Below are 27281 nucleotides of genomic sequence, written 5' to 3'. Positions count from 1 at the left end.
ACAGTTGTATTCCTATATTTTAGCCACTCTTTCTCTTTTTTTTTTTTCTTCCCCGTCTCCACAAGCTATCTCTTCTGGACAAAGAAATCTAACTTCCTTTTAATTTAAATATCAATCCAAAGCAGCTTTCTGCTGTTTCTATAGAGCAGTAAACTGTACAGTGAAACTTACCTTGCTAGTACTGTAAACTGCTAATGCTATCAACTTGCTGACTTACGCTCATCGTTCTCAACAAAAACAAAATAATAAGTTAGTACTTCACAAAGTGGAGCATAACTTGTTTTTAGAGCCCTACCTCTCTTCTCCCTTCAGTATTCCAAGGTCTTGGGGCTATTGTACAACAGAAATATATAGAAGGACAAAATACAATATAAATAATAAGCAACAGATCTATGTCAGCTATGGTAGAATAATGTGGATTATATAGGCCATATGGTGCATTCTTGCAAAGTTATTTGGGACACTAGAATAGCACTTTAAAACATTAGGATGCATGATCCATTTTGTTGTAATGCAGTTTTATACAGGCTCAATCTGAGTACACTTACGCTTTGCCAGAGTCAGAGCTCACTCTAGAAACTGAGCTCTTACCTAATGCAAACAGTATACTGCATTTCGCTATATCTTTTCTGATTTTCCACCCTTAACGATCCTGTGTCCGTTGTTGGAAAGATCAAGTGGTGATAAAGCTGAACAATGTTCCAGATCTCTAACATCTAGGAAGACTGTATGGTCTGTTTAGCTATTGCTGCCACGTTCCACAGTCACTGTATTACCACTATGTTTAATGCCTACTGTAATGTGCTTTGAGAATGGGTGGAATGTGAAAGATGATACATAATACCAAATTCTGTTGTGTTAAACTATATGTAACTGCAAAATTTTGCAGTGTTTTATGTGATCTTCTGTAACACTTGGTGTGAATTAAGATTGACATTCTGATAAAATTGGATTTCCTGGTAAGCTGATGACACCTTGATTGTAAAGACTCTTACCAGAATGACAGGTTTCAGAGTAGCAGCCGTGTTAGTCTGACTTCCACAGATAACAAAGAGCTAGATTTTTCAAGCAGAATTTAGAAGTGTGGATAAAAATTTCATATTGTTCACTTAGGTATGCTGTGTTAGATAGCAGTTGCTACACATGATCTACTAAAGACTGCTTTAGTAAACTGTTGTAAAAAAAGTAAACCCTTAATAATATGTTGTCTAGACACTTCATGTGGCTTGTGGAAAACTTAAGGAAGTATGAGAAACCTTAGGTATTTGCTACAATATTGTCGGAGAAAACAGAAGAACACAAGATACAGGAAATATCATTTAGGACGTTCCCCATTACCTCCTTTGCTTCACTTTACCTTCAGAAGTGCTGTGTTGTTGTGACCTTCTCTCCAGCTGATGAAGTCTGGACTTGGTTACCTCAGCTGAATTAATCTGCTATGAACATATCTCCAAGTGGGTCAGTAGAGGCTTTAAACTTTTTTCATACCCTAAACTCACATTGAGCCATCCAGACAGTCTGCCTCAGCTAGGCCTAGGAATTGATTGGAGCCCATTAGAGGAGATGCCATTTTCCAGGGTGTTTTTGTAAAGCGTAACATTGACTTAGAACGAGATGCTCTCTATTCCATTATGAATTCCTTGAGTTACCCAGTTACCTTTTTAGGTGTCTGTCTTAAAGGATTTTTTTTCTTCAGTAGACCTCTTCATTTTTACACAGAGCATATAGTGAAAGTCTGTCAAAAAGTCTGTCAAACTTGTCTCCTCAATCCGATACTGCTTTCCTATATGTTTGGCACCAACCTCGTAGTACCATAATCTTCCAGGGTAGGTAGAAAGTTCATTTCTAAAAAAATGAGCTGTTTTCAGAAAGGTGTTTACATCACAAAGTCAATATGCACAAACCCAATTCTTTTTCCTTTGTAGGGTATGTCATTTTTAGCTTCCTTTATTTCTAATGATATCTTCTACCATATTACATTTTTCTGGTGTTCATGTTTTTCTTTATGTATTTGCAGATGTTTGTGTTATCCCTTTCCTGCTCTAGTGGAGCTATATATATTAAAATCTTTCTGTTTTTTATTGCAAGACAGTTCCTCCAGTTTGTTTTCATCTCCTTAGTACTGAGGTGCCCAGAACTGATTGTCTAGGTCGGGGTTCGGCAACCTTTCAGAAGTGGTGTGCCGAGTCTTCATTTATTCACTCTAATTTAAGGTTTTGCGTGCCAGTAATACATTTTAACGTTTTTAGAAGGTCTCTTTCTATAAGTCTATAATATATAACTAAACTATTGTTGTATATAAAGTTTTTAAAAATTTTAAGACGCTTCATTTAAAATTAAATTAAAATGCAGAGCCCCCCTGGATTAAATTAAAATGCCATAGGTTGCCTACCCCTGATCTAGCTGCAGTCATACTAGATTGTATATATATCCACCGCCTAGCTCTGTGAAATACTTCTGTGGATGCAACTCAGAGTGGCACTAGCTCTTTTGCTGTTGCCATATTATATGGTACTTTCATATCTAATTTGACTGATACTGCTGTGGCAAAGTATGTCCTTCGTTGCCTCAGCCTTTCTCCCTCAGACAGTGGGGGCCCAGAGTGAATCAGTCTTACGCCAGAGGTTTTTAATTCTTCACTCTGGTTTATTTTTTTAATATTTACAAGGTGAGCCTCAGGGTAGACACAAGTAGCTCTCTTAAGCAAAACAAAAAAACCAAACTCTCAACACACAAAAGGAGATACTTTACCCTGCCCACTTTCCGGGGTTTTACCTTATTATGCTGGTTTCTGGTTGCCAGCCCTTCCCCAAACAGCAGTTAAGTAGGCTATTTCCCCTACAGGGAGGAGAGCAGCCTTCCTCCCAAGAGAAGCCTTTTCTCCCTTCTGCCACTAACCCTGCTGTAGTTTGTTTCTCATCCCTCCTCACTCTATCTCAAGGGAAGAGGGGTGTTTAAAGGTCACTGTTAGCCTTTAATTGATTCAGGTGTCTCTGAGAGGAAAGGGCCTTCATCATTTTAAGGCTGATATTACTTGCCTTCTACCACTCTTATAGCTGTCAGATCTGACTTTGTCACATTACCTTAATAGAAGTTCATAATAGCAGCAGTGCTGCTCCTACTAGGTCAACCCACATTCCCTACTTCTTTGTGTGATACTTCCCATTTCCAGTATCTCAATTCTGTGTGGAGGAGTCGCTTTCTTGTTGCTGTCCTCAAACCCATTGTGCCTATGGGTTTAGAAACCGTAGTGCAGGGCTTCAGCAAGCTTGCTTTTGATCCAGTACTATGATGAGAGAAGCTGAACAGAAAATAGCTTTTCCTATCCTGCAAAAAGTTTTGAGATTTCAAACCTGTTCCTGTTCTGCATAATGATGAAAGGAGACACCTTTTGACTTTTTTGCAGGAAAAAATTAGACACCCACCCTAGAATAACAAATAGCCTGGTAGGTAGGGTGCTCATCTGTGATGTGACCGAGAAGGGACTTTGAATCTGCGTCTCCCACATGCCAAGTTAGTGCCCTAACCATTGGGATATTGGCTATTCTGGGGTATCACTCTAACAGTTTTAGTTTAGATGAATAGGTGTTTTTCTATGAAAAATGTTCTGTCAGATTCACAACCTGCTCAAATGATGTGTGCTGCTGTGCATATGGTTTATAAGAGGGGAAAAACAAACAAACCTCTTTGATCTACTTATCATAGTGTTTCTATTTCAAGGCAAGTGAAAGTACAATAAACATTGGATAGATTTTTTTTCATTTGCAGACGAGACCATGTGGAAAACTTCAATCCTAAAGGTGAATGTCTTGAAAAATCACAAGCATGTGTAATGAGATTGTAATGGAAATGATTTTTCAGCCTTGACTACAGAGAATGAATTATTAAGTTGCTAGTTGAAATTTCGGAAGTGATGTAATCTAGAAAAAGGAGTTTGGAGTTGGACTTAGATTCTAGTTTCAGCTATGCCACTTAATGTTCAGTGTTAGGTGAATAAGGCAATTTTTGTTTCTTGGATTCCCATCTGTAAAATGGGGGTCTTAACCACTTTTATAAAGAATATTCAGGTCCTCAATTCGGATGAATTGTACTATAAGTAAGGCTGAGAGTCTGTCATGGAAGTCATGGATTCCGTAACTTTCCAGAACTTCTGAAGCGGCTGGTGCGACCGGAATGGGGGCCGCCTGAGCAGCTTGGGCAGCCCCTGGGCCAGCCTCAGCAACCGCTGCTGGGGCAGTCCCGGGCCACCGCACCTCTCCCACCCCAGCACCAGCAGGAGTTTAGGTGTGGGGGGGGCTCAGGGCTAAGACAGGGAGTTGGGATGCAGGAGGGAGTGAGGGCTTTGGTTGGTGCTTACTTCGGGGTGGGGAGGGCTCTCTGGAAGTGGCAACATGTTCCTAGGTGGAGGTACAGCCAGGCGGCTCTGCATGCTGCATCCACGTTCGGGCACCACACCTGCAGCTTCCATTGGCTGTGCTTCCTGGCCAATGGGAGCTGCAGAGCAGGAGCTCGGGGTGGGGTCAGTACGCGAAGGCACCCCTGGCCACGCCTCCACCTGGGGGCCACAGGGACATGCTGGCCGCTTCTGGGAGCTGCGCGGAGCTGGGTAGGGAGCCTGCCAGCCTCATTAGGCCCCCCCCCCAGCACCAGCATGACCCATGTCCCCTCCCGTCCCCTTCCTGCAAGCCTTGTAGTCTAGTATTCTGCCATTTTCTCCTGCACTGCTCCAGTCTATGACAGCCTGCAATGAACACATGCCATAGAACTAGAGCAAAGTGGCTGAGGGTACAGTTTCTCTTCATTGTTCTCTGTGATGCTTTGAGAAAATTTTTCAATTTTCAGGTCTTTTGTGAATATAGTTCAAATAACTAAAGTAGTACAGGAGTCTGGGCTGTATGCTAAGTGTGGAGGGAGGAGAGCTAACAACACAGCCAAGTAAAGGATATGGGACTGGTAAGGAACTAGTCAAAGGTAAAGCAACAATGTGGGTGGACATGCTGTTTTTGACATACTGTAGTTGCTCATGTCATTTCACAGAGACCCTTGAGGTCTGGTTTACCCTAGAAAAATTAAACTGATTAAATCCCCCAGAACACTTTGTACTCACATGTAAAAATGTTCCAAAGAATCAAATGGACTAATAACTGGTTGGAATGGACTATCTGAGCAGGTTTAATTAGTTACAACTCAGTGTGACCCAATTTAGTGGTAGCATTACTGCAGACCAATTGGAATAGTACAAGGAATGTTTGGTTGAACTTGACTCCAGGTCACTAATGGCCCTGTGAAATCTTCTAGAATGTATTTCTTCTTGCAACTGTACTGAGGTTTATAGGATAGAGTGTATTGTAACTAAAATGGCTTAAGATGCCAAAGTGAATATTAAGGAAAATATCTTAAACCAGTTCAACATGTGTGGATGCAATAAATCATTATGCTTAATCTGGTCCAGTTACAAATGGTTCAGTTCTTCAATATGGAAAAAACATTAGAGAGAAGCTTTGATATTAGGGAGGCTCTTAAAATTTATTAGGCTTAAAAAATGAATTTACCAGTCACTTGTTTTTATTTCTTACCATGTTTGGTAATTATGGCAGGTCTTTGCTTAAACAAGGGCTCACTTGTTTCCTACCCTGTTTTAATTTCCTATTTGATCATGCAGTGAAGCTATTAGACATCCAGATACTGTGGTGATGGGCACTATAGAAATTCTATAAGATGAATAACTTTTCTATACAATAGAAAGATCTCACAAACAAAAGATTACTTCATTGCAGATAGTGAAGTTACATTTCAGTGTATTAAACTCTTAACAAAACCTGAATACCTAAAATAGCTAGAATACACAAAAAGAATGGTGAAGTAAAATGCACATGTACAACAATTGCTTCCCCTAAATTTGCTTTGGAGTCTCTTAAATGCAGGGGAGCCGGGGAACTTCCCCCTCAAACTGTCATATGTAACATAGTTCTTAAAATACAATATACCAGCTTTAGTAGAATTCTTTCACACTACAAGGTTGTATTTAGTGTCTCCTTGTAGGGAGGAGGGAGTATTTTTATTAGATATGGCTTTATTTGTTGCCATGATAAATTTGATAGAACTCTGGTCTTTATGGGATTATCTTGAAATTAATAACATCTGATTCTTGTTTTAAAAGTAACTTTTTTTTGTTTAAGGAGCATCTGCAGAGTCTTCTCAAGAGGAGCAAACAACATCTTGTGAAGGTACTGGGTTTTCATGTTTGAAAATCTTTTGTAGCGCCAATAAATGGGATTAAGAAAAATAAATATTTTTAGTAATTGCAGAAAACATCTTTATTAAAGTGTTCATGATGGTATTCCAAAATTGTTTGTTTGATATTACTGGCTTCACATTAAGCAAATGTACATAATGCCTCAATTTTTTGTTTAGGTTCAAATGTTGCTGTTAGTATGGAAGTCTCAGAACCTGTTGGTAAGACATGGCCATTAACAGTTTCTAATATCACTTGTGTTGATTTATTGTTAGCTAAAGTGAAGGCTGCTTTAGTTGGGCCTTTGCAGTTTGGTTGGTACAAAACTCTCAGTATCACTGCTGTGTGCCTGAATCAGAAAAGAGACTGCAGTAAATTTTGTGATGGCAGACGTAATGGGATTATTTGAACACTGAAGAAGAATATTCTGTATTTTCTACACTTCTTTTCTTCAATACATTCATTATTTCAAATTGTAAAATAGTCTCAATATTTCATGCCATGGCATGCTCCCTATTGAGTAAGTGAAACAAGTCATAACGTGTTGAATGTAAAGATGCCATATTTTTCCTGATTTTTGTATGCAACTTTCCCTTTTCCTGCTAAAATTGTGGTAGTTTTCAGTGTAGTTTTCAGTACAAATATTAGTCTGTAGTTGACCATTATGCTAATCCTAAGTCTGTGTTTGGGTTTTCTTTTTCCCCATAAAAATGCTGCTTTGTTAAAATCGAAGTCTCTTAAATCCCTGAGAGTCATAATTTTCTGATGTCAGCAACCAAGCTTGCTTGAAAGCTAGCGGTAATATCCATTTCAAACGAAGCAGAGAGTACCTGCTTTGCATACCAAGACATCCACAAACAGAATATCTGAAAAGCAGAAAAGTTGCATCTTGATTTAAAAATATATATATATTAATTAGTTATTGCTGGAGTAAAAATATTGACTAGCTTTTCTGAGTTACATTCTTAATTTATTTGAATGTACTTTGTTTCACTCTAGTAGAAAATGGAGAGACAGAAATGTCCCCTGAAGAATCATGGGATCACAAAGAAGAAACATGTGAAGCAGAGCTAGGAGGTGGCCCATCAGGAGATGCAGGGCATACTGAGGAGAGTGCCCAGGAAATGATGGAGGAAGAGGAGGAAATACCAAAACCTAAATCTGTAGTAGCACCACCAGGTGCTCCTAAAAAAGAACATGTAAATGTAGTATTCATTGGGCATGTAGGTAAGTTACAGATAAACAACTGCAGGTCAAGGGATAGAGATTTCTGATAACGTGAATAATAAGTTCTTGTATAACTCTGTCCTTTAATGAATCCAAATTGTGACTTTCGCGCTCCCTTTCTAGGTTAACAAGATACTAGAATTGGCAGAATAATTTTTAGATAAGATTGACAAATATTAGTAATATTTCTTTGGAATCTAATAAACTAGGTTATTATGTACAATTTTGGCTCAAGATTTGAATCCGTATGGAAGAGACTTTACTTGTCTAGAATAATTAGGTTGCATGAATAACCCCATCATAGATGACTGATCATTGATAGCTCTTCCAGTATCATATTCTGATACTTCTTAATATAAAAGTTAATATCTGTGAAATACCATTTTCTTTCTTTTACAAAAATGCTGATGCTGTTCAATTTTATGACATTCTTTAGAATGACCAGGGCTGGCCTCTTGCCCACTGCATAGCTGGTGCTGTGTTATAGGTTAGGTGAAGGCTACCCAAAAACCTCTCCTGCAAAAAACCAAAAAGTCCTTTGCCAGAGAATGTTTTCTTTTAATCCATTTCTGGTAAAAACCATACCTGAAATACTGGTGCTACACAACCAAATTGTTGTTAACAAATTGGAGAATTCGGAGAGAAGCAACAAAAATGGAGAAGTTGACTAGAAATTGAGAAACACTTATATGCCACTGTCCCACTTTAAGTGTTTTTAGACAATCAAAAAAAGTGAAGGATGAAAGTATGAAGGATGGAAAATAATTATTAAGGGTGATAGGGGAAAATACAGACTGAATATATTTTACTGACAATGAAATCTTAAATTGGGGAATAATCTTCCAGGAGACGTGGTAGAAGCTCCATTGGGGCATTTTAAAACGAAACAGGACAAATTACTAAAAAATATGTCCTACAAAACAATGCTATATTGTCATGAAATGGGTTTGATGGACCTAACTTTCTCTTTTTTTTTAAATACTTAAAACTAAATGACTTTGTAAAGTATCTTTGTTTTGTATGTTTGTTAGATGCTGGTAAATCAACCATTGGAGGACAAATAATGTACGTAATTTTTTAAAAATAAGATTTCTTTGAACTCTTACAATCTTTAATATTGTGATTTATAACACTTGGGAAGTAAATAGTATGATTGATGGTTTTAGTGAGCATAGACTGTTTTTTTTAATGAAATACCACTCCAGGTCTATGAATTTAGTAAGTCATTGTCTTTGATTTGTTAGCTTCAGTGTTCCAGTCTTATTGCTCAGGATTTGCTTAACGAAAGCATAACTATACAAAGGCATATTTTACTAAATAACAAAAAAAATAAGTTTCTTTAGAATATTAGATACCATTTTTTCTGAGAGCTGTTCTTTAAAACTGATGTTCAGATTGATTCATCTCTTGTTAAATTTTGTCCCATGTGAGATTTTTAAAACTTTTAATTTGAATATGCTCAGCCTCTGATATTAGCATTATCATTCATATATTGAAATCCAGATATTGATTTTAAATCATACCAGATTATAAATTGTCAACTTTCTTTATATACATTAAACATTTACAGAACAAATCTGGAATAACTTTCCCATAGGAGAAGTTTCTTCATAAGGCTAGCCTTTTAGAAGTTGGCTTTTACTATGCAGCACAATGTCACTCTCTTAAGCCACAAGAGTATATTTTAATATCTCTCACTGGAAGCACTCATAATTCACTTAAGTGTTAATTTTTAAAAATTCTGCGAAGATACTTTGTATCAATTAGTTCCATAAGTTCTGCAGTTTTTTTTTATTTTTGTTATGCCTTTTTAAATTTTGTTGAATATCCCTTTTTATTAGAAGAAGTAAATAGTGTCTGTTGTACCTTCTCTCAGCCATTAATTATTCTGAATGCTGCTATAATTTCCCCACTTACTAGTTTCCTTTCTAAATTAAACAGATCCACTCTTACCATTACAAGATCAAATTGATGCTTTAAGGAAAAGCAACATAACTGATATGTTAGTATTATACAAAGAGTATCTAATATAGATCTCTAGGCTTTTAATATGCAAAAGATCTGTGGGAAAATGGCAATTTTCCTTTCCTTGCCAATTTAAGAAGGCGCTGGTCAAAAGTATCCGTCTTCAGACTTCACCCAACTGTTAGCATTTTTCTTTTATGTAAACTTATCATATGCCAAGGTTTCTGATTTGTATTATTACCATTTTGTAGTTCTGTGGGCAGTGACTCAGTCACTTATGATCTGGTTTGGTTTAGAATATAATGCTTTTACTTGCTGATACCTCTTTTCTTTTCCTTTTCTCCTTTTATATTTTGTGTGTCTTGTACGTGGTTTTATTGTTGTCTCTAATATTTATTTGTTTTAAGATTAACAAATAGGATTAGTCAAAACTTCCAATCTTCTGTAACTGTTCTGTTCTAACTATGGATGTCTGTGTATGCATATATTTTCCTTTAAACACTTGTTTTAAAATAATCCAGAAAAATAGTACTTGCTTGATTAAAAGACATTCTGAATGAAGACAGTTCCTTGGGAGGTCATGTCTGTGAAATGAATTATATTAGATTTTGTACGCTTTTTTAAAATTTATTAAATTGAAGCATTTTAAAATGCAATATACAACGTTCTATTTTTTTTGTTTAAGTATGTCATTTGTATACCTTTTAAACAGTAGAGCTCATATAGTAGGTAGGCTTATGCCTTGTTTGCGCTTTACTTTCTTAACAGATAACCATGCCTTACTTTTTGAATTATGGAATTGCTCTTCTGAGAGCAGATATTCCATTGTTACCCTTTTTAGACCGTACCTCAGATCTACAGAGTAATTGGATCATATACTCCGGGGTTCTCAAACTTCATTGCACCACGACCCCCTTCTGACAACAAAAATTACTACATGACCCCGGGGGTGGGGGGGTGGGGACCAAAGCGTGAGCCCACCCGAGCCCCGCCACCCCAGGCGGGGGGCCAAGGGCTTCAACCCCAGGCGGGAGGACCTGTAACCTGTGCCCCAACATCTAGAGCTGAAGCCCTCGGGCTTCGGCTTCATCTCCAGGCAGTGGAGCTTGGGCTTTGGTTTCGGACCCGGATCCCAGCAAGTCTAATGCCAGCTCTGGCGACCCCATTAAAAGGAGGTTGTGACCCACTTTGGGGTCCCGACTCACAGTTTGAGAACCATTGATATACTCCATTAGAATAGAAACTTAGCTGCCATGTAGTTAATGTAAAATGTCTTCTTTTTTTTCTTCCCCAGGTACTTAACAGGAATGGTTGACAAAAGAACACTTGAGAAATATGAAAGAGAAGCTAAAGAGAAAAACAGAGAAACCTGGTATGAATCTTACCTAAGACTATACCATGGCATCCTTTTTTAGCTTCTGAGAGGAGACTGTTTTGAAGTTTTCCTTTTAGTATTTGGTTCCTTTTGATTTTTCCAGCCAGGGCTTTGATGTGTGCCACATTATGCAGTGCATTCCATGCTGGAGCAGATTTTGCTTCCATATCATACAGAATATTGCCTTAATTTGTGGTGCTGCACAATAGCAGCTGACTGGTAGGGGTGATGGAGGAAGAAAACCATCCTCAGACAGCCAGGGGACCCTTGTGTCTTCCTGCCCTTCCCGTATAAGTACTGTATGAAAGAGGTGTCAGAGAAAGAGCCTTACCGTTCTGTGGGATAGGGAGGGAGGTAGCAGTTTGGATCACAAAACTTTTCACCTAATGGGATGAGTGAATGAAATAGGGCCCTGAACTGTTAGCCTCCCAGGCTGTGAAGAGCCACTCTGCTGCCTCCTTCCTCCGCCAACAGTTCCTGGGCAGCTGTGTACCCTCTCAGAAGCATCTCCTGCTTCTTGGAGGGGATGGAGACGGCGCACAGTAGAAGAGGACCTCATTAGAGGCAATAGCTATGAAGCAATGCAAAGAGGTAGATTTCGACCTGAATTAATTGTATTTGGACAAGGTAGAGGGATAGAAGGTGGCATGAATTAATTGTACTGAGGTAAGCCTATGTGGGGACCACCTTTTCCATTAGAATCCTATGACAAAACCACATAGGGTCCCTCCACAAAATCCTGAGTATTCTGAGCAGAGACCTTCTCCCCCATCCATATCCTGTTTCAGAAATGCTTTGAGTCATACAGTGAGGGAACATCTTTTAAAAACAAGTTTCAAACTTAAAATATGGCATGATGTGCAACTGAAATGTGAAACACAGATTTTGTCAGTGGTCACATATTTTAGTGACACATTAACAGGCTTTAAGACTAACAGAAGTATTGGGAGCATAAGCTTTCGTGGGTAAGAACCTCACTTCTTCAGATGCAAGTAATGCATTACTTGCATCTGAAGAAGTGAGGTTCTTACCCAGGAAAGCTTATGCTCCCAATACTTCTGTTAGTCTTAAAGGTGCCACAGGACCCTCTGTTGCTTTTTACAGATTCAGACTAACACGGCTACCCCTCTGATAATTAACAGGCTTGAAAGTTGAGAGGTATGTCTTCAGCTTTACTATATATTGGGCCTTTGCCCTGTTCCTTTTGAGGGACCCCTCTCATGTGTTAACTGCTTCTTCAGCAGGTCCAGACTGTGTGCTCTGGAAGTTATAGAGGAGGTTCCTCCTTTTCATCAGAAAAAGGGATTCTACTCTCAGTACTTCCTGATCCCCCAAGTCCAAGGAAGGGGTGAGACCTATCCTCAGTCTCTGCGATCTCAACAATTCATGTTTATGAGATTCTGTGTGGTTATCCTGGCTACTTTTTCCCCCCACATTGAATCACAATGATGGGTTTGTTCTATGTCTTCAGGACATCTATTTCCATGTAGCAATTTTCCCAGACCACAGGAAATTTATGAGCTTTTTTTGTTGCCAGTCAACTCTATCAGTACACAGTTCTCACCTTTGGCCCATCGTCACCCTTGTGCATCTTTACCAAATGCATGACAATGGTAACAGCAGCCTATCTCAGAAGAAGGGGAATTCATATCTTCCTGTACCTAAACGATTGGCTAGTGAAAGGCTTTTCTGAGGAACAAGTCCTCAGTTCACACTGGACCTCTTCGATTGATTGGGGTTGACTTTGACTCCAACTCAGAAATTGAGTTCTGTGGGGCCTACTAGACTATGAATTTGAGGGCTTTTCTCCCACATGTGCGATTGCAAATAGTTTAGTTCGTTGTCTGGATCTCCAGTCTCATCTGACCATGGTCCGTGTATGCCTGAAGTTAGTTACGTGGTTCAGCATGTGAAGTTGTCTTCATCCTCTTCAGTCATGGTTGAAGTTGGTCTGTCGTGAGCTGCCTGTCATAGGAAAGGCTTGTCTGAGGGCCTCCAGAGATACTGACACTCTACAGTGGTGGGAAAAACAGAACAGTGTGTACCAGGGTATTATTCATTTTGCCCATCCTCTGCCAACCAGAACTGTAGTCACTGATGCTCCCCCACATATTGTGGACACACATCTAGGAATGTTAAAGGTTCAGAGTTTGTGGTCAGGGCAGAAAGCATCATGTCGTATCAAAGTAGTGGAGTTTCAAGTCATTTTACAGTGCCTTCCGGGATCCGACAAGGGAAGCAATGGTTCACATACTCACCAACAATACCATTGCAGTGTGTTATGTGAACAAGCAGGGAGGAGCCTACTCCAACCAACTTTGTCAGGAAGCAATAAATTTTTGGCATTTCTGCATCAAGGAAGACATTGTACCCACAGTAGCATGCTTACCGGGCTCTCAAAACCAGTTGGCTGACCATCTCAGCGGGACTTTCTCCAACAATCACGAGTGGTCTCTAAAGAGCAGCATGGTGAGGCTATTTTCAGGGAATGAGGCATCCCTTTGATCAACCTAGGTGCAACAAAGGACAACAAGAAGAGCCGTCAGTTTGGTTCCCGAGGGGACTTGGTGCAAGATCTCTAACCAATGCCTTCCATCTGTACTGGGGAATGCACCTGATGTATGCCTTTCTCCATACCCCTTTCATATTATCCTCAAACTGGAGTTGGACAAATTCATACTTTGTCTTGGCCAAGCCAGCACACTATGTTGATTCTCCGACTTTCTCAATTTGTCTGTTCGACCACCCAAATCTCTTCTTCTTCTTCTGGCCTACTTCAGTACCATGGCCAGGTTGTTCATTTGGCACTGAGTAATCTACACCTCACAACATGGCTGGTACATGGCTAGAGGAGAAAGAAGGGTAATTCTCAGGCTTGGTCTACACTAAACCCCCAAATCGAACTAAGGTACACAACTTCAGCTACGTGACTAACGTAGCTGAAGTTCGAAGTACCTTAGTTTGAACTTACCTCGGTCCACACGCAGCAGGCAGGCTCCCCCGTCGACTCCGCGGTACTCCTCTCGTCTAGCTGGAGTACCGCAGTCGACGGCGAGCACTTCCTGGTTCGACTTATCGCGTCCAGACAAGACGCGATAAGTCGAACCCAGAACTTCGATTGCCAGCCGCCGAACTACTGGGTAAGTGTAGACATACCCTCAGAAGCAATTCAGAAGATCCTGCTTAATAGTAGAAAAGTATCTATTAGATCTACTTCTTTGGTTAAGTGGATGCATTTTTCGGTTTGGTTGATATCTAAGGGAATTCAGCCCATGTTGGCTCATGTTCAGGACATTTTGGACTATCCTTTACATTTAAAGTCCTTTGGGTCTGGCTCTTAGCTCATTGAGGGTTCACTTGGCAGTTCCATCCTCCGTTCCAAGGAAAATTGCTTTTCTTAAACTTCATGGCAGTGAGATTTCTGAAAGGTATAGTCTCCCTGTTGCTTCCTATGAAGGAAATGAACTCATTGTGGGACTCTAATACTGTGCTGGCCCCCTAATGGTTCCTCCATTTGAGCTGATGACAATCTACTCATAGGCTATCTTTTGGGAGACGGGAGACACTCTTGTGGCTATAACATCTGCAAGAAATCCAGCACATTACAAACCTCTCTCTAGTCAGTTTTTCAAAGATAGTGTCCTTAAAACCACATCCAAAGTTTTGGCTAAGGAGATTTCATAGTTTCACCTTAATCAGGTTATTTATTTGACTATTTACTTTCCTAAGCCACACTCAAATGCAGATGAGCAGTATCTCTATATGTTAGAATGCAAAACACCACTGCACATCTATCTGGAAAGCACTAAACCATTTACTTCACCACCTCAAATATTTTTTGTCTCCTATGCGGATTGGATGAAAAGTCAGCCGATCTCCCTGCAGATGATTTCCAGACCATGGCTTTTGGAGTAGCTCAGGCTACACCCCACAGACATTACAGACTCATTCTATGAGAGTCCAGGTGACATAGATCTCATTTCTCAGTCATGCTTCAATATTGGACATTTGTAGGGATGCTCAATGGTCTGCCGTGCATACTTTTACCAAACATTATGCTATCTAGGTCAGATGCAAACTTTGCGACAGTAGTTCTGCAGTCATTGTTCACTGCCTAGTGAAACTGCTTGTGAGTCACCTGAGTGGAATATACATCTGCCACCATTTGAAGAAGAAAAACGTTTACTTGTATTGTAATTGCTGTTTTTCGAGATGTGGGTGCAGATGTGTGTGCTACTCAGGTTGTGCATGCCTGGCGTACCAAAGCTGGAGTAGAATACATGTCTGCACCCAAATCTCAAACAGTTACAATACAGGTAAGTAAGTACCTGTCTTTTCCACATCCCTTCCTCCCTCCCTCCCCAAGAAAAGCTTGAATCCATGTCTACACACTCACCTTTAAGATCTAGAAAACTGATTCAGAAGCATGATCTGTCTTCCTGTAGTATGCCTCCTTGGGAGATCATGAAATGTTCTTTTCAGATAGCAAAGGATATCTCCTCTTTCTGCCAAGAAAATAACTTAACATTTGTTTATTGAAAGGGGAATAGTAGGAGATCCTAGCAATTCCTGCTACATGCTATGGCACACCAATTACTTGGGGTGAACAGATCATCTCAGGTTTGGGTCTCTCAAAATCGGTCCTTTTGTTTTTTGGTTTTGGGGGGGGGGAGGCGGTGTTAGTTTATGTTCTTCCTAGAAGGCATCAGATCTGCCTTATATCCAAGACAAGGTTTCACCCATATATAATACAGGTAGTAAATAGGGACTATTAAAACGTAATTATTGAAGAAACAACTGTCTCTACAGCTTGAATCTTTGACACAACATGTTTTCTTCCTTTACCTTTGTCAAATAGACCTTTATTTGAAACTATCAGATTCCCTATTGAAACAAGGACTTTATAATTGCATGACCAAGTTTGGGTCAACACACTCTTCCATCCTTTACCAATAAATAAATAATACGAAATTATGATGGAAAAAGTTAAAAAATAGAGAATTACAGTTGTCATAGCAATTTTAACTCTGTTCCTGTCTGTCACGTGGAATATTGTATACCAACCTGGTGTTAGCATTAAAGGATTAAGATATTAATTGAGGCATTGGAAAAAGTAACTGAACTTCCAGTCATGTGAAATCTGTTTTGATATTGTGACAACAATTTTGAGGACTTGGAAGTAGAGTGGGTGGTGAGTGTGAAAGAAAGTTGAAGCAAAGGTAAATTTATTTGATTCTGCACTGGCAATCACATTTGAATGCCTAGAAGAGCATGTATATGAAAGAGTATACAGAATTGCATGTCTATTTGAAATTGTGCCTAAGAGCAGTGAGCACTCGAGTAGGCAAAAATTGAAAACCTAGGCACTAGAAACATCAAACTTCTTCCTGTAATTGTTTTGATGCCAAAAGGTATATTTCATAACTAACTTTTTTTTAAATTTAACAAAGCACACATTCTCTAGGAAGGATGGTATGTGCCAGGTCAAAACCAGTTTTGTTATCTGTACATAAAAGGCAGAAAGCATTGAAACTTTTTTTCCATTATCAAGTTGACCATTAATCTATTGGAGTTCTATAGCAATTTATCTCTAAGCTGAGGAGAAGCATGAAGTGCATGTATGTGCTCAAAACGTAACTTTGGGGAATTAAGTTATGAAAGTAAGGGTTTGGAATAACAGTATCTTATTAGCCATCACAGAGGTAGAATTAGCTTAGTGCTATATATGTAGTAGTAGTAATGATTTAGCACTACAAGGGTGTCCACCTGTCTGTACAAAATTTTACATCTATCTGCCACAATCTTAGAAATGCTTATAAAGTTGTCAGTGTTGTTGAGGCAGTTTAAAACATGGTATATGAAAAACAGTCTTTAAGAAAACCAAAATATTAGTGTAGTAAATATTAATGCAGAACTAGAATAATGTATTTTTGCAGGTACCTGTCTTGGGCCTTAGACACAAATCAAGAAGAACGAGACAAAGGTAAAACAGTAGAAGTGGGCCGTGCCTATTTTGAAACAGAGAAGAAACACTTCACAATCCTAGATGCCCCAGGGCATAAGAGCTTTGTTCCAAATATGATTGGCGGGGCTTCTCAAGCTGATCTGGCTGTGTTGGTAAGAAAAACAAATTGGACATCTACACGTAATGGTATTGCTACAAATAGCTAGATCAGAATTACATATATAAGAACATATCGGCAGTTGTGGTCTCTGAAATTTTCAAATCTTAATGTAGCAATCTAGTAATATTTGTATGTAATTCAGTTCTGATAGGTACACTGTAACCCAGCTTCTAATGTCAGCACTGTTAAATAGTTTTGAGAGTTAGATTGTGATGTTATTTGTGTGTTCAGGGTTTATTGCACTATTGAATGTAAGGCTGTAAATCATGTATTGTCCTTTGATTTAATTGCAGAATAACTGAGAATAATTCTAATTCTTAAGTTGTTGTTTTTTTTAAATACTTAACACTTTTTTAAAATTTAGGTTATTTCTGCAAGAAAAGGAGAGTTTGAAACTGGATTTGAAAAAGGGGGACAAACAAGAGAACATGCCATGTTAGCAAAAACAGCAGGTGTAAAACATTTAATAGTTCTTATTAATAAAATGGATGATCCAACTGTAAACTGGAGTAATGAAAGGTGAGTGTTTCTATGAAGTAAAAAATATTTTTAAATATTTTCATGTAATTAATTATAGCTGAATTACAAGCTACAGTAGTTTACAGTTAGTGCTGTTTTTTGCCAAAGCCTCATTTGATCCTTGACTGGAAGGATGGTGGGCCTAAGAATATAAGCATAATCTGCAGAGCACATCTACTGGCAAAGTAGATAATTATGTATTTTAACGGTTTGTTGTGCATGTATGTCTAACAAAGCCACAAGCTCTAATATCAATTGAGAGTTAGGAAAACTTTCCAAGTTTCAAGGAATTTAGAGCAAGTGACACACTCCCTCACTCACTCTCCTCTCTCTAGTTAGTTAGTTAAATTCAGTTTGCCAGACTTTCATCTACTTCAACAATAATTTGAATAACTCCAGTAACTAAGCTAAAAGGGCATTCAGCAAATTTATGTTAAACTTTCTTTCTTATCCCTCAGCTTGTTTGGGGGGGCATTAAGCACACATTGCTAAAGTAGCTGCATGTGGCAAATTGATTGGCAAGTCACTTCCAGTAAACTTGATCAAATCCAGAATATTGATCTAACCAGCAAGTTTTCTTTTGAATTTTTATTGTAATACTAGATTTCAAATAGAAAAATAGAACTTTACAGGAATTTCTTAATTTAGCGTGATTGAGCTGCATGTCAATTTTTAATAGATATGAAGAATGTAAAGAGAAGCTGGTGCCATTTTTGAAGAAAGTTGGCTTCAATCCCAAAAAAGATATTCATTTTATGCCCTGCTCGGGACTGACTGGAGCAAACCTTAAAGAGCAATCGGATTTCTGTCCTTGGTATATGTAAGTAACTTAGTGTTGTTAACATGTTGGGGACATAGTAATAGTTCATTAATAGGCAGTACTACAGTACAGCTAGGTGGAAATATAGGTTTGTATCTTGTAGTCAGATTCAATATGATTGACTAACGTATACATGAGGGAAGACTATCATTGCAAAGGCAATAGAAAACAATATGACCAAGAAGTAAAGCAGAAGCATTTGAGCACTGTTGAAGAAATTCGCTACAAAAGCACTATTTCTGTTGTATGTTGAATTAGGTTACCACAGACCATAACAGTATTTTCCTTGCCTTGTGAGGTCTTGAAAGTGCTGTACTGCCACTTGAATTTTCCAGTGATTTCACGTTGGGTGTGTGGCTAGGGTGAAAAACAGTTTGATGTGAATAGTCTGTGTAGAACCTGAATAAGATTGTGGACATGGCTCATAGCCATTTAATGCTATGTTTGCTGATATGGCTCAAGGCAATTAAACCATGTTAATGAAAACCACTCTGAAAACTAGCCTATTATGTTCACGCTCCTGGAACAGATTTAGCATATCTAGCAAGAGTCTCAATGGACTAATGAACTGTTCTAAAAAATGCTTGTAATGTGGTTTTAAAATTAAATGGTGTGAATGTAAGCAGTATAACCACTTTTGATCTGTTAACATACACAAGTTAGTGGTGTTAAGGATTTCATTGTTTAGAGGTTAAAGTTATTTCCCTTTGCTGTGTTTGGCTGAAATCCTTTCCTTGATTTGTAATGAATAAGCCATACAGTTCGGCTAAACTTTAAACTAAGTGAAATGTTTATTTAAATAAATATTTTTACTCCTTTTAGCGGATTACCATTTATTCCATATCTGGATAATTTGCCAAACTTCAACCGTTCAGTTGATGGACCAATCAGGCTGCCAATTGTGGATAAATATAAGGTACAAAATGAAACTAGGATTTGAAATTAGTTATGTTACCTTCAAATAGATGGCCCAGTCTTACTTTATTTTCAAAGGATTCCCATAGTTCTGTCTTAAATGTGGTGGGCATTGTGTCATTTACCTTTTGATATACTGGATTGACTGAAAAGGGTGACATTTGCTTTTAAATATGTTCTTATGCTCACCATTTCATGCTTTAGATGCTTTTCTCATTGGAAAATACTAACTTAGATGCAATAATGCAACATCACTTGATATATCAATTGATGTATCTGCGTTGACTACATTTATGATTAAACAGTAAAACACAGCATTATTTTAAGAAAAATAAGCTTTTAAATAGTTTCTGTTTTTTACAAAGGATATGGGCACTGTGGTCCTGGGAAAGCTGGAATCAGGCTCTATTTGCAAAGGACAGCAACTTGTGATGATGCCAAACAAGGTATGGCAAGTTTTCACCTTCCATATTTAAGAAGTTTCTAAGGCTATAATCAACTTGGTTTAAAGTAAGTAATTTGATCAGAACTAAGAGCTTCCATATATGACACTGTGTCAAACAGGATTCAGCTTTATATAACTGCCTCTGAAAATATTCCATGTTTTAAAATCATAGGACTGGAAGGGACCTCAAGAGGTCATCTAGTCCAGTCCCCTGCACTCCTGGCAGGACCTAGTATTATCTAGACTATCCCTGACAGGTGTTTGGAAACTTGTAAAATGTATGAGAGAAAACATCAGTGCTTAATATCTGAGTTTAGCAGTTAACTTTTTTTCTGGATGTTGAGTATGTCTTTGATTTCCTCAGCATTCAAAAGTAGAATTGCACTTCATCACTAAACTCCAGTAACCCTTGGGTCATCCAATCAGTCTGGCTTATCCATTGGCCTGCTAAACCCAGGGTAGTGAGTTCAATCCTTGAGGGGGCCATTTAGGGATCTGGGGCAAAAATCTATCTGGGGATTGGTCCTGCTTCGAGCAGGGGGTTGGACTAGATGACCTCCTGAGGAGTCCCTCTATGATTTGAGCTTTAGTTTGCTTTGCAATAGGTATGTTTGCCTAGTTGAATCCTTTTTCTGCTGGGAGTTAGTCACCACCTTCCTCGCACACTGTATCCATTTTCAAGTGAGAATGGAACAAATTCCAAGGATATAAGCTGAGGTATATGTTATTTTTATTGGCTTAAGTTGAGAATTCCTTTACCTTTTCTGTTCCAACAGACTGTCAGTGAAAATTAAGGGTGTCTCAGCATTCATGCCAGAACATTATCTCTTGTACACTGGAAACTGAAATTTTTTTATGCAAAATGCATTGTTACTTAGACTGATTTCCGTGTCACCTCTTCTGGAAAATTAGCAGCTGCAAGTTAATAGTATGGGGCATGTTTTTGCATTAAAGATTTAAAAATTGAGAGTACAAAGGAGCTAGCTTTGTGTTGCTACCATCTGATGAATAGTATCCAGTAGTGTGATTAAAAGTAGATTCTGTAATCTAATGTCAAAGGTCTTGAAGGTTGCATCATATTTGTTTTTGACAGTCTGTCTATACCTGAATTAAGATTCCAAGATAAAAAGAAATTTTCAGACACTGTCTCCAAAAGTTATCTTGCATAGTAACCTCTACTCTATTTGATGTCCAGTCCACCTTAATTTAGGGTATGGAGAACCAGTTAGATCAATATTAGGGCTCAAATTACCAGCATTTGTTCTACTGTTATAGTGACTAAAGAAATGAATCATCACAGCACTGAACAAAATAATTGCTCCTGAAATTTGAGTAAAAGACAAGTTTATCAACATGTAGGGGAAAAGTTCCATAAGGGTCAAATGCATTAGTAACAGAATATTTTTCTTGTTAAAACTTAATTTGCTTATTTTGGTGAAAATTGAGTACTTCTCTGGACTCTTATACCTGGCATTTCTTATTTGCAAGTGGTTTAGAAAATATTGTTTTAAAATACACCTTCCATGGAACTTGCGCAATTATTCCCCCAGGGGGAAAAAGGAAGACGACTCAACAATTTAAAGAACTAATTTGAGATGTAATTCTCAGATGAGCTTGTACTTTTTGACTTAAGGTACTTTAAGTAGCTATTTCCTTTTCATCACAAAACTGTTTGACACTACTACTACTACTACTACTACTACTACTGACAGACACCCATGTAACTCTGTAGGAGAATTAGTAGGGAGTGGTTGAGAAGTTGCAAATGCCTTTAGCAGGTTACCATAAACATAAAATATGTATATTTCAATAAGTCCTTTTACACTTCAGATGACATGCACTTCTGTTAGTAGCAGTAGTGAGCTAAAACCTTACAAAAGTGAACAGTAATAACCCTTTTACTCTTTGGGGGAGGTAGGATGAATCTTCCCCCCACCCCCACTTACTCTTTTTCAAATTAATCTTCCCCACTGGTCCTTACTGGTGAGTGAAGTCATGAGACCAAAGGACAGACTATGGTGTAAAGGGATGTCAATAAATTAGATTATATGATGTTTTGATTGAGAGTATTCATAAACCTGTGTCCTGATTTATATTCATCTGCTTAGGAAGCTCTACAAAATCTTCTCATATGATCTGCAAACAAAATCACTTCACTCATTTATTCTGACATATTATTCCTTTTATCAGAGTGCTCAAAGGGTACGTTTTAAAAATGTAACCTTGGCACATACTAGCTTTTCATCTTTTGAATATAAAGTTCTCGAAATTTAAAACTTGACTGTTGTGGACACCTGGACTAGTTCTGGTTCTAATATTTAAAAAAATACATATTTAATGTAATACATATTTATAACACCACACTCCCCAAAGTGGATGAGACTTATCTCTTGCGTATGATCTCCATAAATGTATGTGCCTTTTGCTGTGAGGAAGCCTTTTGAAACTTGCTCTAGACTAACATTTAAAATACAATGTATCATAATGTTGTATAAATTGGAATATTGGACAGAACAAAAGTGCTACATTATATTTTAATAACTAAGTGATACCAGGAAATTTCCTTCTCTGCTCAAGTTTTTCATACAATTGTGAATTATAATGCATTATAATAATAATTAGGGCTGTCAAGCAATTAAGCATTTAAGCATGCGATTAATCGCATTGTTAAACAATAAAAGAATACCATTTATTTAAATATTTTCCACATTTTCCAATATATTGATTTCAGTTATAACAGAATACGAAGTGTACAGTGCTCACTTTATATTTATTTTTATTACAAATATTTGCACTGTAAAAAAAACAAAAGAAATAGTATTTTTCAATTCACCTCATACAAGTACTGTGGTGCAATCTATTTATCATGAAAGTTGAACTTAAAAATGTAGAATTATGTACAAAAAATAACTGCAATCAAAAATTTTAAAAAAATTAAAACTTTAGAGCCTACAAGTCCTCTCAGTCCTACTTCATGTTCAGCCAATCGCTCAAATAAGTTTGTTTACGTTTGCAGGAGATAATGCTGCCTGCTTCTTGTTCACAATGTCGCCTGAAAGTGAGAACAGGGGTTCATATAGCACTATTGTAGCACTGTTGTAGCCGGTGTTTACATCCCAGATTCATATGTACCTTCGTGCTTCAACCACCATTCCAGAGGACATGCATCCATGCTGATGACAGGTTCTGCTCAATAACCATCCAAAGCAGTGTGGACCGACACATGTTCATTTTCATCATCTGAGTCAAATGCCACCAGTAGAAGGTTGATTTTCTTCTTTGGTTGTTCGGGTTCTGTAGTTTTCGCATCGGAGTGTTGCTCTTTTAAGACTTCTGGAAGCATGCTCCACACCCCGTCCCGATCAGATTTTGAAAGGCACTTCAGATTCTTAAATCTTGGGTCGAGTGCCGTAGCTATCTTTAGAAATCTCACGTACCTTCTTCACGTTTTGTCAAATCTGCTGCGAAAGCGTTCTTAAAATGAACATGTTTTGAGTCCTCATCCAAGACTACTATAACATGAAATATATGGCAGAATGTAGGTAAAATAGAGATCGAGACACACAATTCTCCCCCAAGGAGTTCAGTCACAAATTTAATGCATTATTTTTTTTACGAGCATCATCAGCATGGAAGCATGTCCACTGGAATGGTGGCCGAAGCATGAAGCGGCATATGAATGTTTAGCATATCTGGTACATAGATACCTTGCAATGCTGGCTACAAAAGTGCCATGCGAATCCAGTTCTCACTTTCTGGTGACATTGTAAATAAGAAGTTGGCAGCATTATATCCCGTAAATGTGAACTAACTTGTTTGTCTTAGTGATTGGCTGAATGAGAAATAGGACTGAGTGGACTTGTAGGCTCTGAAGTTTTGCACTGTTTTTTTTTGAGTGCAGTCATGTAACAAAAATAATCTACATTTGTAAGTTGCACTTTCACGATTGTACAGTACTTATATGAGGTGAATTGAAAAATACTGTTATTTTTACAGTGCAAATATTTGTAACAAAAATAATAAAGTGAGTACTATACACTTTGTATTCATTGTTGTAATTGAAATCATATATTTGAAAATGTAGAAAAACATCCACAAATATTTAATAAATTTCAATTGGTATTTTATTGTTTAACAGTGCACTTAAAATTACGATTATTCACGATTAATTTTTTTGAGTTAATCGCATGAGTTAACTGCAATTAATCGACAGCCCTAATAATAATACACCTAGTGCAACATATTTAAACTAATGCAGAGATGTAGCTGACAAACTGTATAGGTCTAATGTACTCTTTTGTATTAGTGATTTTTTTTTTGTGAGATGCGTTAAGTAAAACATTTCATATATCAGAAAAACTGAATCTTGCTTTCTTTAAGCACAACGTGGAAGTTCTTGGAATCCTTTCTGATGATGTAGAAACTGATGCTGTAGCCCCAGGTGAAAACCTGAAGATTAGACTGAAAGGAATTGAAGAGGAGGAGATCCTTCCAGGATTTATACTCTGTGACCCTAATAACCTTTGTCATTCTGGACGCACATTTGATGCCCAGGTACACTAGCTGAAATATAGTTCTGTAATTCCTTGGTTCTTGTATCTAATGATGGTGAATGACACTAAACAAGACTACACCATTTGAAATTTAGTTAGAAATTTCACAGCTGCTGTAAGACCACTGTGTGATTTCATAAATCTTAATGCAAGATTTAAAATCATTGCTTTAAAAAAAGTCACGAGTGAATTACATATTTGTTCTTTGAACAAATGTTCTCTGAATTTGAATATTCTAATTGAAGTTTCAGAAATCCCTAATCTTAAAGCAAAATTCTATTTTCCTTCTTATAGATCAGTTATTTTTCAGTAAGCATATTCCTGTATTATAAGACATTCAGTCATTGGGGGGAGAGATAGCTCAGTGGTTTGAGCATTGGCCTGCTAAACCCAGGGTTGTGAGTTCAATCCTTGAGGGGGCCATTTAGGGATCTGTGGCAAAAATCTGTCTCGGAATTAGTCCTGCTCTGAGCAGGGGGTTGGACTAGATGACCTCCTGAGGTCCCTTCCAACCCTGATATTCTATGATTTTGCTGGTCCCCTAACAGGAGTGTGGGGTTGGCCTTTTGCTTCTGAAAAGTTTTATTCAGTGACGTGACGTGCCACGCCACGTATATGAAGTTCTAGATAAAAATGTGTGATAGCTAACCCTTAACTGGTTAGTCTCTGGTTCTTTAGAATATAATATGTGAGGAATGCAGTTATATTACACTTCTTATATTACTTTACAGATAGTGATAATTGAGCACAAATCCATCATCTGCCCTGGTTATAATGCGGTGCTGCACATTCATACCTGTATTGAAGAAGTCGAGATAACAGTGAGTTTATATTAATGCTTTAACTTTAAGTTAAGTTAAAGCATTCAGTTCAGAGCAGGAACTTTTTTATTCAATTGTTTGTACAGAAAATAGTACAACAGGTCTCCAGTCCAGATTGGACCCTTGTGCACTAACACAACATAGCGAATAATAAGCATCATGTATACATGTTATGAACACTTTGGGAGCCCTGAATGCTACTGTTTGTTCAAACTTGATATCATAAAAGGACGTGGTCCACTATCACACTTTGGTCTGAATATCTTCCTAAAACTACCCAAAAAAAAGGGGGGGGGGAGATATCTTTCTCCCTTTTTCAATTTGTTTACTTGTGGATTTGACAGCATTTTGTATGTCAGTTTCACTATATTCCAAGTATAGTCCATTTGTGTAGTTTTTCCCGCAGTAACAAGGGAGAGGGGTATTTGCAGAAAAAATGTATTGTAAAATCGTAGAAGTTGGTGGGGGTGAGTGTCTCATGAGCAAGTGTTAGGTAAACCACTGTTACCTTTTCAAAATTGACTAAATTTCAAGTAGACAGTAGTTTTAAAGAGGCTTGGTGAATACTGATGCTTTATTTCTGAGGGGAAAATATAATTGTCAATGAACTGTGTTTTGCTAGCACTTGAAACTTCTCATTCTTGTGCAGGCCTTAATCTGCTTGGTAGACAAAAAATCAGGAGAAAAAAGTAAGACACGACCACGTTTTGTGAAACAAGATCAAGTATGCATTGCCCGTTTAAGGACAGCAGGAACCATCTGCCTTGAGACATTCAAAGAGTTCCCTCAGATGGGTCGTTTTACCTTAAGAGATGAGGGTAAGAGTACTTGTGCAACTATTAAAGTTTGTTTCTGTATATATACACCATTTTATTACACTTAGAATAAGAAATCTCAAACACTGAAATGAGAAAATGGAAATGGAAATACTAGCTGTCCCTTTTCTAACTGCAGTATTTAGTAGAAAATTCTCTGTAGAAGAATGTTCCTTATTCTTCCTGCTGCAAAATAGATATGCCATTGTACAGTATATAGATAGGAGACAACAGGGCTGCTGCTAATAACAGAAATGCATTCACAAGTATTGCATACTAAAGATACAGTAACTCCTCACTTAACGTTGTCCCGTTGTTACGTTGCTGATCAATTAGAAAACATGCTCGTTTAAAGTTGCACAATGCTCCCTTATAACGTTGTTTGCCAGCCGCCTGCTTTGTCCACTGCTTGCAAAGAGCAGCCCGTTGGAGCTAGCTGGTGGGGGCTTGGAACCAAGGTGGACTGGCAACCCCCCTATGAGCTCCCCTAAGTTCCCTGTGCGGCAGCCGCCCAGCAGGCTATCAATTTCTGGGCAATTCAGCTGTCCCTCCCACCCACTGCCATGTGCTGCTCCTGCCCTCTGCCTTAGAGCTGCTCCCGGGAGCCTCCTGCTTGCTGTGCAGAAAAGTTAAAGAATACAGGACGTTTCTCAAGATCTGAGGCCCAATTTGGGAGACTAATAATATTGTGACAGGTTTCAGAGTGGTAGCCATGTTAGTCTGTATCAGCAAAAAGAACGAGGAGTATTTGTGGCACCTTAGAGACTAACAAATTTATTTGAGCATAAGCTTTCGTGGGCTAAAACCCACTTCATCGGATGCATGCAGTGGAAAATACAGTAGGAAGATCTATATATACACAAAGGACATGAAAAAATGGGTGTTACCATACTAACTATAACGAGAGTATCAGTTAAGGTGGGTTATTATCAGCAGGAGAAGAAAAAACTTTTCTAGTGATAATCAGGATGGCCCATTTCCAACAGTTGACAAGAAGGTGTTTAACCGTGTGGGGGAGGGGAGGGGAATTAGCATGGGGAAATAGGTTTTACTTTGTGTAATGACCCATCCACTCCCAGTCTTTATTCAAGCCTAATTTAATGGTGTCCAGTTTGCAAATTAATTCTAATTCAAGTCCTTAAGTCTGAATTTTCAAAGCTGAGAAAAGGATGTGTGCAGCACGAAGGGTCCATCCATTTTCTATATGTGTCTCAGGTGCTTATGGACATACAAAGAGTTGGCTGTTAGTACAGATCCCCATTCTTTCTATTTACTTGCCGTATCCTCATCAGACTGGCTGAATATGCTGTTGCTCAGCTTTTTATAAAAGCAGCCACTTATAAAATGTAATGATAGGCAGGAAAATGTGGTCTCTTAAAATGTCAGCATTTCTGGATGTATTAGCTTTTTCTGGAATAATGCCCTTGTCAGGAGTTGACTGCAGCTTAGTTGAAAAGTAAATGGTT

General features: G+C 38.2%; 1 protein-coding gene across 4 annotated transcripts in view; it reads left to right on the top strand.

The window, feature by feature from the left end:
* GSPT1 (G1 to S phase transition 1) overlaps positions 1 to 27281 on the top strand; it is a 42501-nt gene that overhangs the window by 9704 nt on the left and 5516 nt on the right. For 2 of the 4 annotated variants that reach the window (XM_024194191.2, XM_024194194.3), the window contains exons 2-14: positions 6180 to 6227; positions 6415 to 6456; positions 7235 to 7462; positions 8494 to 8527; positions 10722 to 10799; positions 16739 to 16919; positions 17292 to 17446; positions 18126 to 18266; positions 19089 to 19182; positions 19547 to 19627; positions 24007 to 24180; positions 24911 to 25000; positions 25650 to 25818. In XM_024194191.2, coding sequence (XP_024049959.1) covers positions 6180 to 6227; positions 6415 to 6456; positions 7235 to 7462; positions 8494 to 8527; positions 10722 to 10799; positions 16739 to 16919; positions 17292 to 17446; positions 18126 to 18266; positions 19089 to 19182; positions 19547 to 19627; positions 24007 to 24180; positions 24911 to 25000; positions 25650 to 25818 — 1515 coding nt within the window. The remainder of the gene's footprint in view (positions 1 to 6179; positions 6228 to 6414; positions 6457 to 7234; positions 7463 to 8493; positions 8528 to 10721; positions 10800 to 16738; positions 16920 to 17291; positions 17447 to 18125; positions 18267 to 19088; positions 19183 to 19546; positions 19628 to 24006; positions 24181 to 24910; positions 25001 to 25649; positions 25819 to 27281) is intronic. The other 2 variants (XM_024194192.2, XM_029911243.1) reach the window with 2 other exon arrangements.

Source organism: Terrapene carolina, unplaced genomic scaffold (genome assembly GCF_002925995.2).
Source record: "Terrapene carolina triunguis isolate 2854851 unplaced genomic scaffold, T_m_triunguis-2.0 Scaffold93, whole genome shotgun sequence".
Lineage (NCBI taxonomy): Eukaryota > Metazoa > Chordata > Testudines > Emydidae > Terrapene > Terrapene triunguis.
This window is presented reverse-complemented; position numbering and strand designations above follow the sequence as displayed.